We start from the raw sequence: 16815 nt of genomic DNA on the forward strand, positions 1-16815 counted from the left end.
GATTTTTCGCATCTCGGTCGCTCGCGCCCGCGATGTTCTTGCGTGAAAAGCTGCCGGAGGCCGATGTAGAGCGACCGTCCGTCCGACTGACTGGCTAAATGACTGAATGATCGACCGGCCGACCCAGCGGCCCTCCTCCTCCTTCCCTAAACCCAAGCGACGATTTGCAAAAGCCGTCCAGAAAAAAAAGCAAAAGCCCTCGTCCAATTTTGACCGCGTTTTCGGATCTCGCCCCGTCGCGAACTCGTTTGCTTTTATTTTTTTGGATTCTGTTTGTCATCTTACCTGATTTCTGGAACCGCTTCCCGGACTCGATCCCGGTCGTCGCCGTGGCCAGCTCCTCCTCCCTCCCGGCCTCCGCTCAGCCAACGTAACACTGCGAGCTAAGCGGACAAACTGGTTGAGGCGGGAAAGCCCTCCACACGGAGGCGACATCACACCGCCCCGCAGCGTTCGCTCCATAAAAAAAACTAAACGCGACCAAACGTACCTCCGGCCACGTAAATCGCGGCCTCCAGAAACGTCTGCAGGGCTACGTTTCCAGAATGAGCTTGGGTTGTTTAGATTTCAAAAAGTTTCACAAATATGTCATATGTACATGCAATATATATTTCAAAATCAGAAACTGTATAAATATGAATATGACTCTGCCTCGTTTTCGAACTGTGCAGTGCTGCAGCTGCTTAATTTGGCCAACTACGCTACTTTATTTTAATACTGGCCATTATGGTGGTACTTGAAGAGACAATTTGTTTCTAGGGTGGTACTTGGTGAAAAAAAGTCTATATATATATATATATATATATATATATATATATATATATATATATATATATATATATATATATATATATATATATATATATATATATATATGTATATATATATATATGTATATATATATATATTTATGGATGGATGGATGGATGGATAGGCAGATAGATAGATAGATGATAGATAGATAGATAGATAGATAGATAGATAGATAGATAGATAGATAGATAGATAGATAGATAGATAGATAGATAGATAGATAGATAGATAGATAGATAGATAGATAGATAGATAGATAGATAGATAGATAGATAGATAGATAGATCAGATGCTTTTTTTCCAGTGAAGACTTAGAGAAACTTGTTCATGCTTTTATCAGCAGCAGGGTGGATTACTGTAACGGCCTCCTCACTGGCCTTCCCAAAAAGACAGTCAGACAGTTGCAGCTCATCCAGAACGCTGCGGCCAGGATTCTGACCAGAACCAGGAAATCAGAGCACATCACACCTGTCCTTAGGTCTTTACACTGGCTCCCAGTTACATTCAGAATAGAGTTTAAAGTATTATTACTGGTTTATAAATCACTAAATGGCCTAGGACCTAAATAAATTACAGATATGCTGACTGAATACAAACCAAACAGATCTCTCAGATCTTTAGGATCATATAAACTAGAAGTTCCAAGAGTTCAGTCAAAGCAGGGTGAATCTGCCTTCAGCCACTACGCCCCTCACTGCTGGAATCAGCTTCCAGAAATGATCAGATGTGCTCCAACATTAGGCACATTCAAATCAAGACTGAAAACACATCTGTTTAGCTGTGCCTTTACTGAATGAGCACTGTGCTGCGTCCGACAGGTCGCACTATTATGTTTTTCTTTTCTTTTTCATTATCTTATAACATATTTTAACACATTTTTATCTGTTTTATCTACTTTTTATTCTTATTTTTATAATTCTTATTATTTTATTTTATTTTGATTATTTGTTTTTATTTGATTACACTGGTCTCTTTTATTCTTGTTTATGTGAAGCACTTTGAATTGCCATTGTGTATGAAATGTGCTATATAAATAAACTTGCCTTGCCTATATGTTTTGTTTTCAGTGTGCATATGTTGCTTTCGATGCAAGCATTTTTCAGTGTCTGGGGATAAAAAAAAATCTGTCAGACAGTAATGACAGTTATATTTTAGCTATACAAAACTTTAAGTTTTATTCATAACAGGCACATACTGTAGCAGGAGATCAAATGTTCCACACGATTTGCATGTCACCACACTCCAAGAGGCACCCAGATAACAGCTCACACCAAGACATGCTGGGAGTAGGAGATCAAAGTCTTACAACATGAGTTAGGAAGAAATCCTGAGGGAGCTAGATAAAATCCACCATGCAGAGCACAGTTCTGGTCCAAAGTCTATTAAAAAAAAAGTTGTGATTAGGTTGGATGCCCTTTGCCCTTCAGAGCTGCTTTAATTCTTCATGGCTTAGATTCATCAATGTTCTGGAATAATTCCTTTGAGATTTTGACGAATTACCAGTTGCGCGCATTGAGGTTGCAGAAAAAAACAGGAGCGCTAGCATTTACAGCAAGAGAATGACATACGGTGCGGTACAGAGTATTTTGTTGTATTAGAGATAAGATATATTGATTACATATTATATATATTATTTACATAATGCTTTCAGCGTATTATAACAGCGTGTCATCCAGTGATAAGCACCAGTTATTTGGCAAAATGAACATTAAAGTAAGTGCTGTTCGTCTGACAGGCCCATTTGCGATAGCACCCTCCCAATGGATTTTGGATAAGATGAAATTGTCAAGCATCCAGCCCCAAATATACAGCTATCTCATTGAAACTTCATGTGATTTTAAAGAAGTTAAAGCCGTACAAGTCTTTGTATGCCTTCAATTTTGTTCTGTGCGGTCATGTGCAAGAAATAATGTTCCATGATCACCAGATTCAAAACATTGAAGAGCTAAAAACCGATGTTCTGCCTAGCCAAAGACAACAAAAGAAGACAACTGTAGAAGGCCTGGGTAATCATCAACAACCAAAACAACTGCATTCTGACAGCGAACTGCATCTGTACGGCAGGGTGTGTGAGCTTACACTTCTACATTTCATTGTAAGTGTCCGCAGTTTAAAGGTGCAGTAGGTGATTGTCTTCAGAAACGTGTTGTTTTGCTGGTTGAAAGTCTCTTCACATTCCAATAGTAATGATTAAAGTAAATTAAATCTAAATGTATTTATATGTATTTTTATATTTTGGGTAAGGCTTAAAACTAAAAAATGTTCATCCAATCAAATAGAGTCGAGCCGACACCTCTCATAATTCCGATAAGTAGCTCAAACTGTCTGTCTTGCAAATGCAGATTTGAACAACTGCACAGCCATATGCAGGCAGCTCCGCCGACCGCTGTTTGTGCATAGACGTGCTGTGCATTGATGAGAGAGAGAGAGCACGCGCGCATGCTCGGCAAAAACATGCTGAATAAAAACTGGTTATATCTTTACAGAAGTGTTGTTCAGCCACTAAAATCTTCCGGTGAAAGATTGATAAGACCAGTGGCGCAAAAAGGGGGTATGCAGTATATGCGGCGCATAGGGGCGCCACATGGGGGGGGCGCCATTGTGCCAAAACTATTTTTAAAATTATCCTTATTAAAAGTTTTAAATAATAAAAATAAATAAATATGTTTTGTTAAAAAACATTATTTTGCATTTTATACAAATATAACATTGTTATTGTTTAATTCAAAATCATTTAACACAATAACATGCAGTCACACAGCCTAAAGTGTTCATGTAGATGTAACTGTTTAGATTTGTTTTTATTTTTATCAAAATAAACTGTCAAATCATACATAATGTCATAAGTTATAAGGTTAATCTGAAAATTTTCCTTCATTTATTATTAATGAATTAATTTAATTATTAGTTTGCCAAAATAAGAGGGATCACACAAAATTTGAACCCGCATACCCCTCAGTAAATGTGTAGTTGCGCCCCTGGATAAGGCTATTTTCAGTTTCATAAGGGATCTTTTACAGCATTGCTAATGAAGATTTTAATTAATTTAACAACAAAACACAAGTAAATACCGCTATTCATCCTAGTCTCTCCCTATATTGTTTACCATGCAACTCTAAATATTCGCTCTGAAATAGCATGTCAGTTTGGCTCAATAATGAGTGTAATTTCTGCACGCCGCCAGACAAGCACTAGTCGCTTTTAACACATGAGAGAGGGTTCTTCTGCTGTCATCTTTAAGGTATGCATGCTCGTGTTTCAGAAGGTGTGGCTCTGGACGGCAGGGGAGGCAGGTTGTTGCTAGAGCGGATACGTTTGCGGCCGGAAGTTAACGAGAAATATTTCTATTATTTATTAAATTTCTCATTTGTTGTATTTTATTAACGTCTACCCCCACCCCAACCCTAAACCCAACCGTCACAGTAATGTAAAAACAGTTGTTGTACCGAGTATTAGTTATGTTATCTATTAAATTATAAAATGTATTTTTTAATGCCTACCCCCACCCCAACCCTAAACCCTACCATCACCGTACTGTAAAAATATTAACTATTGTTATACAGTGTCATTAAAAAATGCTGCTTTATTAATGTGCATATCGCACTTCCGGCCGGCCGCATATCCGATCTACTGGGGAGGCACTGTAATTCAGAGATTTATGCTAAGCTGTTAGCATTGTGGAATATCACCTACTGCACCTTTAATTCACCATATTTAACTGTTTTTGCTAAAATCACTTCTGCAATCAAACAAAAAACTAATAATGTGTATGATTCAGCAAAGTGTGAACTCGATATAAATTACCTGATACGAAATGGGAGCTGCAGACACGAGCATTTTTAATTAGGTCCCCACTCCATTCATCTCCCTTTTAGCCAATGAAGTCTGCGGTTGGCATTACATCCATGCTACAAATTCCAGCTTAAACCAGCCTAGGATGGTTGGTTGGTTTTAGCTGGTCGACCAGCCTGGTTTTAAAAGGGTTTTGTCCACATTAAAAGTCCAGCAAAAAAACCTTGCTGGAAAATCCAGCTTAAACCAGCCTAGGATGGTTGGTTGGTTTTAACTGGTCGACCAGCCTAGTTTTAAAAGGGTTTTGTCCACTTCCAGACTGGTTTCCAGCCATTTACAGCCTGGTTTTATCTGGACAGACTGGGAGATGACCAGCTAAAACCAGCTTGACCAGAGCCAGGCTGGGCTCCCAGCCAAAACCAGCAATGTTCAGCTTAAACCAGGATGGTCAAGCAGGTTTTAGATGGTTTTAGCTGGTCAATTTCCAGCCTGACCAGATAAGACCAGGCTGGAAACCAGCCTGGAAGAGGCCAAAACCCCTGTAAAACCAGCCTGGTCAACCAGGTAAAATAAGCCAACCATCCTAGGCTGGTTTAAGCTGGAATTTTCCGCAGGGAAGTAGTGTGGTGTACGGTAAAAGTTAAGTTTTCATATTTGGCATCCTCCCGCACAACACGGCATGTTTGCTATCGCAACCGGTCTTTTTTTGCAACCCACATGTGACGTCATGTCAGATGTAGGTTGGTAATTCCTCTATTGGTTCACACTATCATGGTTAGCATCATACCTGATGACCTCTGGCCTCAACAAGGCATTTCTGTCCATAGACTCACTGGATGTTTTCTCTTATCCAGACCATTATCTGCAAACCCTGGAGCGGGTTGTTTGGGGAATGACAATGAGCTTGATACTCAGAACAACCCATCTGGAGCCCACAACCATGCCACTTCTACTTAAATCACTTAATGATGTGTTTGCACTTGGCAGATTTGGGTCAATTAGAGTAAACTGTGGTGTGATTGCTATGTTAGTATGCTTTATTTGAACAAATGTGAGGGCTGCAATCCAAACCGTGCTGTGCACCAAACAATAGGGTGACCATGTGTCACAAAAACAAATGCATACAGCTGGAGACACACACACACACACACACACACACACAAACAGGGGTGAATGAAACTGGAACACTGGCCATTTTAGTGTTGGAGGTTTCATGGCCAAATTTGACCAGCCTGGCGGTCAATCTTCATTGATTACAACATTGCACGCAACATTATCGGAGTTCAAAAGAGGACAAATGGTTGGTGCATATCTCACTGGTGCATCTGTGACTAAGTTAGCAAGTCTTTGTGATGCATCAAGAGCCATGGTATCCAGGATAATGTCAGCACACCACCAAAAACCCAACCCAGAATCCAACAGGAGTAAATGTGGATGCAAGAGGAAGCTGTCTGTAGTGGTCGATAACTCAAATTGGATTGAAAAAAGATGAAAAAATCCAACGTTAAGTCAACATCTTAAACCAATGTCATATTGATGTCAAATACTGACTTATTTGTCAGGCATGGCAACCAAAATCCAACATCTGATAGACGTCATAATGGTAACATTCACACAGCGTCAATCTGTAACATCATTAGGCGTTTATATTGGGTTGATTTTAAGTTGGATGTTGGACACTGACGTTGGCCTGACATTGGGTTTTGACAACAACCTGATTTTAAAGGGCTATGAAACCCCCTCGTTTCAGCAGGGTGTTTTCACTCCTCTACTTTGGAAAAAGTCAGAAAAGTGGGCGTGTCCAGCTCTGTTTAGGAGGGAGTGTCGGAGGAACTAAAGTGGGATGGTTAGGGAGTGTCTATTTGGGCACGCGCTGAGTTTCAGAGTCAAAACACCCACACACACACACACACACACACACACACACACACAGGGGAGAAAGTGATTGTGTTTACATGGACATCTGTAGTCGAATTATTTGTCAAATTATCAAATGGTGGACTTTAACTGCAGTTTGGCTCTTTCAATTAGGGAATTCATTCATGCCCCTCGCGACAAATGAGATATTTGATTCGAGGAACTGCTCTAAACGTGTATTTTTCTTGCAATGTTTGATACCGCACGGCGAATGAGAGAAAGAAACCCTCCGCATTTCCCGGAAACCTATATGCACACAGCAGGTAGTGTCAGAAAGTCGCGTGTGTTATTCCGGTCACAAAATGCGGTGAAAATCCTACACGAAGTTAAAGTTTGGTTGTGGTGCTAACATGTTTACACTCGGTGCAATAGTTAACTTAGTTCGATATGAACAAACTGAATAAACAAAGAGCACTGGTCGCTCACTTACCAAATCTGTAGAGACAGGACAATCACCAGCAACTAGAGCCGCGTCTTTATTAAAAGGAGACTACAAGCGAATCCGGATCTCAGCGTTTGCAGATGAGAACAGCTCTCAGGTAAACAATAATCCTCCTTAGACACGTAAGTTATTGTTGTCGAGCGTCGCGTACACTGTTAATCCACACGTGACTCCAGCTGCGCTCTCACAGAGAGAAAATGAAAACAAAACTGCAGCAAAATATAAAAGCAACACTTGACGCTTGTTTTGCCAACACAACGTGGCGTCTCTGTCGTCTAAACACTGTGACAGTAATGAATATAATGAAGTTGCACAATAGAGCGCGCTGATTGGTTTGAACCAAGCTTTACTCATGCATTAATGCATCACACTGTAAGACGTAATAAGACACACTCTGGCACAGACGTCCAGTCTGCACGCTGGAATACACGCTATTATGTCATAGCCGTGACGCAGCTTCAAAAATTCGTTTCAAACCGGAAGTACGAATTTGCTTGAAATAACGCAAAAACAACCAATTTACACTTTTTAGTGAAATATAGGTGTCCTAATAGTGTTTTTAGCATTGTGGGACACATATACGACTGTCAACAGCTCAAAAAATGTGTTTTGGTGTTTCGTGACCCTTTAAATTCCAAACAAAATGCAACGTCCCCACAACGTTGGGGGACAACGTCAATCTGACGTCATGTTGGCTTCTTGTGCCTGCTGGGTGTTTAAGGCCATTTCAGTCATCATACAGTAAACATCCGTCATCTTCTCATCAGTGACATGCATCTGAACAGTCTCTGGGTCAATGCGTGTAAAGATTTTAGACATCTTCTTGGACACTTTTAATGTTTCAAGACAGTTTGATGCATTTATAAAGCGCCCATGTCTTGAGGTGGCTCATTATGATGCAATTTACCTTCTATGTGAGTTTCCTCATAGACAAGAAAAATAAAGTAGTGACTGCAGGTTGAAGGAAAGTAGTGGAGTAAAAGTACTGATACAGTACTAAAAATGTACTCAAGGGAAAGTAAACATTTTTAAAACTACTTAGTAATTTACAATTCCTGAGAAAAACTACACAATTACAGTAGTTTGAGTATTTGTAATTTGGTGAGGTTTATTCATAAACTAATTTCGAGAGGATCACGTGCTTATGATTTATCACGGCCGGTCCCGTATTTGCTAATCACTATCTTCTAATCATATGAGCCCTAAGCTACAATAAATAACCACAGTTTTCAGCTCATTTTATCTTCGTTTGGAAGAAACCCCCTCCTCCCCTTTTCTCCTCCTTTACCAATGATTGGGCGGCACGGCGGCCCAGTGGTTAGCACTGCGAGCCCCACAGCAAGAACACTGCCGGCCCTGGTCCCTTAGGGTCAGTGAGCGTTTCTCTGTGGAGTTTGTATGTTCTCCCTGTTTCCGCGTGGGTTTTCTCCGAGTTCTCCGGTTTCCTCCCACCATCCAAAGACATTCAACACGTATAACAATTAAGCCTTTATCTAACCCCTCTGTTCCTTAGCTTCCGCAGCCGGGGAGTTCTGAGATCCACCGAGCTCAGGCTCCCCTCTCGCTCTGCCAACGGGAGGAAGCCCCGAGCTCGAGGATCCCTTGATCCATATAGTCATGCAAACATTTGTTTGTAGAGCAAGTAGTTTGACCATTTTCTGCCGTCTATTATTCCAAGTCATTTCTCCCATAGGCGACTGAATCGGAAGTTCTAAGACAATCGCGAAAAGAGGCGCACTTCTGCATTTTAGAATAAGGTCAATAAGCTTAACAAGATACAAAAGCTTATTTAGATTCAATTAATGTTCCAGGCACTTCGACATCTAAGTGGCCATTGTGCTGAATTGGATAAGGTGTTTTATGCTTCAGGTGCCTGAACTGTTGCTGTGGGCTGGGTTATTATCAAGGGTACACGTGGCTGCTAAGGAGATACACACACAAACATGGAGACACGTCACAGCAAGACACCATCTCTCCAGGGCATCTATGCTCCAGAAAGTGCCATAGATGCTCTTGTATCCTCCTGGGCTGTTGCTGTTTGTGAGCTGGGAACTCATTATTGCAGCATGGTGTACGTTAAATAAAATAGATGCTTTTGGCAATTTTATATTTCACAGGAGGATTTCATGAGAACAATTCATGAAACAGAATGCAGAGCAAATTCATCTCTCTAACATACTACATCTGTGATGTATTAGACATTTGTGAGTGTATATACAGATGAAGGCAAAAATATTAGCCCTGCTGAGAAATCCTTATCTCACATTCTATATATCATTTTCTTTTTTTCTGATGAAAGACTTCTTTGTTTTAGTTTGGCTGGAATAAAATACAATTTAAATTTTAAATTAAAAAAATATAAAATAATATTATTAGCTCCATTAATAAATTATTTGTTTTGCAATTGGCTATACAACTAACCACTTTTGTACAATGACTTGCCTAGTTAACCTGTGGTCTATTTCCATTGAATGGTATGGTACAGCAGGCGACGCAGTGGCGCAGTAGGTAGTGCTGTTGCCTCACAGCAAGAAGGCCACTGGTTCGAGCCTCGGCTGGGTCCGTTGGCATTTCTGTGTGGAGTTTGCATATTCTTCCTGTGTTCACATGGGTTTCCTCCGGGTGCTCCGGTTTCCCCCACAGTCCACAGACATCCAGTACAGGTGAATTGGGTAGGCTAAAGTGTCGGTAGTGAATGATTGTGTGTGGATGTTTCCCAGAGATGGGTTGCAGCTGGAAGGGCATCCGCTGCGTAAAAACGTACTGGATAAGTTGGCAGTTCATTCCGTTGTGGCGGATCAAGATTAATAAAGGGACTAAGCTGAAAAGAAAATTAATGAATGGTATGATAAGGTTCGGTACACTTTTATGGCTGTTTCCACTGTCAATTGGCCCGTTTCCACTGAGTGGTATAGTATGGTACGGTATGGTTCGGTACACTTTTATGGCCGTTTCCACTGTCAAACAGCCCGTTTCCACTGTGGTACGTTTCGGTATGCTTTTAAGGCTGTTTCCACTGTCAAAGGGTACCTAAAGGCGAACTGTACTGTACCACTTTTTGATCACCCCTTTGCAAAGGGTGCCAAGCAGGACAAAAGGTACCAAAAGGCAGAGCTAGATGCACAGCTGAAGGCTATTGGTTTTCAGAGATACATCACTCGCAGAAGCAGAAGAATCAAAACAAAGGAAGCACCATTTTTAAAAACACACCCGAGACATTACACCGTAATAATATATACATAAAATACCAAGCTATAGTCGACCTGAGCTCAAACAAACCATGTCGTCATCTTGATGAACAGCCACAAAGCCAAGAAGGACAAAATCTACCACATCCTATTGTTGTTTTACGAGCCCATCTAAAAGTGCGAGCGGTTTCACTTTCTCATGAGAGGTCGCCGCACGTCTATATTTAAAATAATAACCTCTTTGAGTTCATATTAATAACATTAAAAACCTTTCAGAAGCGAACAAACTTGAGAGTGAAGTGCAAAAAAACAACAGAAGTCAGAAAAAACAGCAGCAAATGATGCTTCTGCAACCTAAAACATGAACAAATTGCCATGTTTAACCAGCCTGATCTTCCGAGAAAATGTAAGTATTTACGTTTTGCCAGTTTAGTGGCTAATTCGTACGAATTTGTACGAGTTCAGTCGTACGAAATTGTACGATTTTAAAAAGGAGGCGTGGCACCTAACCCCACCCCTAAACCCAACCGTCATTGGGGGATGAGCAAATCGTACTAAAATGTACGAATTAGATCTTACAAATTAGCCAGTTTGGCAAATCTTACAAATGAAAAAGTTACGAATTGCTGTGAGATTGTGTTGGTTTAACTATTATCATCACCTTTTGGACTATTATGAACTCGCAATATGTGCTGCTGAAGATTAAAACCACATATAAGAGGTTTGCACTGACTGTAGGCTATATTTTGTGTTGTTTTTGAACCCAAATAAGGACTAAATGTCTGCTGTGTGTAGTTTTTCTGTTTTTAGTAACATATCAGAGACTGCAAGGGGCTGTAAATTATGTGTTCATATATGTTGCATTTATTTATTTATTTCATATAATGGCAGACGTTACAGTAGATTTCGTTCATTGATCATTGATCTGCAGTTCCAATCAAATCATGTTGATAGAAAGGTTAGTAATGAACATTTATACATAAGTATTTATGTGTATTAAACATCTGTTTTGTGAGAAGTGCTTCTTATATGATATGTGAACGACCCATACGGCTTTACTGTGACATTTCCTTGAATTGGGTAGGCTAAATTGTCCTAGTGTGTGTGTATGAATGTTTGTGCGGATGTTTCCCAGAGATGGGTTGTGGCTGGAAGGGCATCCTCTGCGTAAAAACTTGCTGGATAAGTTGGTGGTTCATTCCGCTGTGGCGACCCCAGATTAGTAAAGAGAATTAGCCGACAAAAAAATGAATGAATGAGTTTTGATTTGATAACAATTATGATATATTCTGATATACTGTTTCTAATTTCCAGTCATCAGTTTAAGGCATAATTAAAATTATGATTTCATTTAAGCCATAAAGAAAGAAAGAAAGAAAGAAAGAAAGAAAGAAAGCTGGTTCTCAGTGAAAGTACACGAGCGGTTTCCTGAAACTCGCCATGATCTTTCCTCACAGTCGCTCATGTCCTCATTTTTCACCTCCCTGGTTTTGTATCTGCAGTGCTTGCGGCTCCAGTGCTCCCATGTTCCCCAGGGGCTTCACAGAAACCCCTTGACAGCATCCATACACCTGTCGTCTCTTGCACAGAAGCACACACTCTCTCAACAACACACCGGGGCAAAGAGTGTGGCAACAGTGCCCTCTACAGAAGCGAGCGCACACACACTTTTTTTGCACCAGGAGATCAGGGAGTGTCCAGGGTTTTTAGATGACATGCAACCTTGAAAACCATGATGGATGCTTTAAATCATTTATATCAGGAGGTTGCTAGACACTTTTTGCTCCAGTTAGCATTTTTAAGGTAGACACATGCCATAAAAATGTTGGGTTTAACAACAACAGCAAAAACAAAATATGGTATTATTATTAATAGTAGTATTAAGCAATAAAAAAAATGTTATTATTATACCACATAATAGATCATGTAGAAAATGTTTGTGGCAACGCAGTGGGGCAGTAGGTAGTGCTGTCGCCTCACAGCGAAAAGGTCGCTGGTTCGATCCTCGGCTCAGTTGGCGTTTCTGTGTGGAGTTTGCATGTTCTCCCTGCGTTCGCGTGGGTTTCCTCCGGGTGCTCCGGTTTCCCCCACAGTCCAAAGACATGCGGTACAGGTGAATTGGGTAGGCTAAATTTTCCGTAGTGTATGAGTGTGTGTGTGTGGATGTTTACCAGAGATAGGTTGCGGCTGGAAGGGCATCCGCTGCATAAAAATGTGCTGGATAAGTTGGCGGTTCATTCTGCTGTGGCGACTCCGGATTAATGAAGGGACTAAGCCGACAAGAAAATGAATGAATGAATGAATATGTTTGTGGTTTAAATGAAATACAATAAAAAATATAGTACTTTACATCCACATACGAGTGAAACATTAAATTATAAATGGAATTTTTTAAATATATTATTAATAAATGAAAATAACCATAATTCTAAAATGAAATATTTGTGTGTACTTTTTTAAAGCCGTTTGTAAAATAAATTATATATGTATGTATGTATATGTGATATTACTCATATGAGCAACATCACACGAGTTGCAGTGCGCTATGGCTGTATATCGGCACTGGTGGGAGGCGTGCGTTGACATGAGGCCACAGTCCAAGTGCCTTAGTGTCCCACCAGTGACGATCTACAGCCACATTGCACTGCTACTTGTGTGAAATTACGTTTGAAATACGGAGAGTCTACAAATTTACCTTTGTATGAGGAATTACTTTGTTCCACCATTCCTTCACAACTGCAGCTGATGTCAGAACAGCCAAAACTGTTACTCACAAACGTCACTATGAATGATTCTCTAGCATCATGTCTAAAGAGATGACAAAACAGGTGATTTTGCTGACATTTTAGGATTTTAAGGCTAAATGGCATGAAATGAGATTTCCCAGTATTTCTCGGTTGCAATCGGGAGATCAAAATAATTAACCCCAAAAATGTCAAAGCAATGCAGTGTGTTTGCAGTGAGGAAAAACACTAAACACATGCTGGCATTTCTTATTTCTTTCTTGTTACTGAACTAGTCTGCTGTAACGAAAACATAAGACTAATTAGAAACAAACAAATGGTCAACCAAAATGTAACTCAGAGTTATACAAAGAGTGGCCAACACAAAATACATACACTCCTGATATGCGAGTCCCATCTCACACTCAATACACTACAATTACTATGGTATACATATAGCGCTTTAACATACAAAAGAGAAAGATCGACTTAGAATATCACTTACCTGTTTTAGAATGATTTGATCATCTGTGGCTTGAAATTTACACCGTTATCCTCATCTGAGGATTTATTATGTGGTCTCTGTCATCTTCTTGTCGTGGAGCTTCAATTGTCTTTGCTCGGCTCAGCACGACAGGCTGATAAGCGCGAACGTGGTGAATCTCCAAAATTATAAATATTTAAAAGTAGGCACTTTCCTTTTAAATAAGCTCTATTGTACAAGGCTATCAGCCGATCAGATTTTCCTTGGATTTAAGTAATTTTACTGAAAACAAAATTACGAAATAATATTAAATATCCATCTAAATAACTAGTAATATAATAAAAACTTTGAAACGGTAAATAAACCTAAATTAGAATTCTAAATGAAATCATTGGTGCGCTATTTGTAAGTTTAAATATGTAAAGGAAATTAAATCACTGAAATCTAAAATTAAATACATCAAAAATATATGCTACTAAAAACTATACATAAAAGTAAATTGTTTAAAAACACTTTATTGTAGAGCAGATGAGATATAAAAAATCAGTTTTGTCTTTAAAATACGATTAAAAGCTGACAGAATCCATATAGTGGTACAGGCATATGTTTATGTACTGTGAAAGAGCGATCTGAAATCAAAGCATACACCGTCCCAGAAATCAGACAGCTCTTCTCCTCTCATCCGTCTCTCCACCCATATGTCACTCCGTCTCGCAGTCAGAATGAAATGTCAGCGGCATCAATCTTCAAGCAGAGAGTACTGATATGTCTAACCCTGCGTGAAGTTCAGGACCCCGGGTAATAAACATCCTGACAGCAATGATGGCCTTCAGTCTTTTAGCCTTGCCAAAAACATGGATGAGAAGAAAATATGAGCCATGTAAACACAAACAGTTTGGTTTTGTGATTTATGAGGACTCTCCAGAAGTGCAGAAGTGTGTATTTTTTACAGGAAAATCCATTTATTATATCATGTTTTCTTTGAAAGTCCAAAAAAACTGATTACAAACAGTTTTTAATTACAAGGACATGGTGTGTGCCCCCATAAACCACCCTAACATGGTAATACCTAGATCATACTGTACACACCATTACACAAATTTGTGTCCTTATAAATCACAAGTAAACACACACTACTTATTTTAAAGTCCTACCCCTAAACCCAACCAACACAGGAAACCTGTAACAAACATTGAACGTTAAATGACCCTGTTACGTATGATTTTTAAAGATTTAGAATTACAGGGACACAAGTTATGTCTTCATAAACCAGCTTAATTGAATACAACAACTAGGTCATCCCCATGACTTTATACAATTTTGTGTGCTCATGAACAACATAAACATATACAGACACACATCAGCATTGGAGGTTTACAAGGACTCTGCATAGGCATAATGTATTTTACCATGTACATTGTATATGACCTTACCTTAGCCCTAGCCATAAACCCAACCCTTACAGGAAACCTGTGGCATATGTTAAAAGCCCCTGAAAAATATAATTTATAAGTGTTTTGAATTACAGAGACATAAGGCATGTCCTCATAATCCACCTCAATATGTTAATACCAAGGTCATACACACCATAACACAAATTTTTGTCCTCATAAATCACAAGTAAACACACACACACTGCTTGTGTTGTAGTCCTACCCCTAAACCCAACCCACACAACAAACCTGTAGCTAACTTTGAATGTCAAAAGACCCCATTACGTATGATTTTTGAGGGTTTAGAATTACGTGGACACAAGGTATGTCCTCATAATCCCGCTTAATTAAATACAACTAGGTCATCCCCTTGTCATTATACAATTTTGTGTGCTCATAAACAACATAAACATGTACAGACACACATCAGTATTGGGGGTTTACAAGGACTCTCCATAGGCATAATGTATTTTACCATGTACATTACATATGACCTTACCTTAGCCCTAGCCATAAACCCAAACCTTACAGGAGACCTGTGGCATATGTTAAAAGCCCCCGAAGAGTATAATTTATAAGTGTTTTGAATTACAGATACATAAGGCATGTCCTCATAATCCACCTCAACATGTTAATACCTAGGTCATACACACATTACACAAATTTTTGTCCTCATAAATCACAAGTAAACACACATACACACACACACACACACACACACACACTGCTTATGTTATAGTCCTACCCCTAAACCCAACCCCCAAAACAAACCTGTAGCGAACTTTGAATGTCAAAAGATCCCATTACATATGATTTTTGAGGGTTTAGAATTACATGGACACAAGATATGTCCTCATAAACCCGCTTAATTGAATACAACTAGGTCATTCCCTTGTCATTATACAATTTTGTGTGCTCATAAACAAAATAAACATGTACAGACACACATCAGCATTGGGGGTTTACAAGGACTCTCCATAGGCGTAATGTATTTTACCATGTACATTGTATATGACCTTACCTTAGCCATAGCCATAAACCCAACCCTTAAAGGAAACCTGTGGCATATGTTAAAAGCCCCTGAAGAGTATAATTTATAAGTCTTTTGAATTACAGAGACATAAGGCATGTCCTCATAATCCACCTCAATATGTTAATCCCAAGATCATACACACCATTACACCAATTGTTGTCCTCATAAATAATAAGTAAACACACACACACACTGCTTATGTTATAGTCCTACCCCTAAACCCAACCCACAAAACAAACCTGTAGCGAACTTTAAATGTCAAAAGACCCCATTACATATGATTTTTGAGGGTTTAGAATTACATGGACACAAGATATGTCCTCATAAACCCGCTTAATTGAATACAACTAGGTCATCCCCTTGTTATTATACAATTTTGTGTGCTCATAAACAACAAACATGTACAGACACACATCAGCATTGGGTGTTTACAAGGACTCTCCATAGGCATAATGTATTTTACCATGTACATTGCATATGGCCTTACCCTAGCCCTAACCCCTTACAGGAAACCAGTGGCATATGCCAAAAGTCCCCATTGAAAAAAGTATGAAGTGTTTTGAATTACATAAGGCATGTCCTCATAAACCACCTCATTGTTTTAATACCTAGGTCAAAGACCAATGTCACTATACAAATGTCTGTCATTCTAAACCACCAAAACCAGTGCAAACACACCATTCTCAGGAGCTTTCCAGTGCAGTAGACACTGTGTAGATCTGTGTCTTCAGCCTCCTCTTCATCTCTCTGATCATTTGACAGAGGGCCAGAGGGTAACAGCAATACACCGTCATCCAGTCCTCACACACATTGCCCTGGAGACAACACAGAAGAAGCTAATGCATTCCTAATTTAATGGAGCCGGACAAATTAAGGTTTGTAGATTGCTAAGTAAGGATACTTTTTCCTGATATTGATTTAACACCCCCATTCAAGTCTAGTTATGGAATTTCATCTAGGAATCTTCATCTAACTGTCAAATACTGGATG

General features: G+C 39.5%; 1 protein-coding gene across 1 annotated transcript in view; it reads right to left on the bottom strand.

Moving 5' to 3' along the window:
• Positions 1–13854: 13854 nt before the first annotated feature.
• plac8l1 (PLAC8 like 1) overlaps positions 13855–16815 on the bottom strand; it is an 8774-nt gene continuing 5813 nt past the window's right edge. Inside the window, exons 4-5 of the mRNA XM_068216135.2 lie at positions 16504–16640; positions 13855–14201 (exon numbers count right to left, since the gene is read on the bottom strand). Of these exons, the coding sequence (XP_068072236.1) occupies positions 16509–16640 (132 nt within the window). The 3' untranslated portion in view covers positions 13855–14201; positions 16504–16508. The remainder of the gene's footprint in view (positions 14202–16503; positions 16641–16815) is intronic.

Source organism: Danio rerio, chromosome 21 (assembly GCF_049306965.1).
Source record: "Danio rerio strain Tuebingen ecotype United States chromosome 21, GRCz12tu, whole genome shotgun sequence".
Lineage (NCBI taxonomy): Eukaryota > Metazoa > Chordata > Actinopteri > Cypriniformes > Danionidae > Danio > Danio rerio.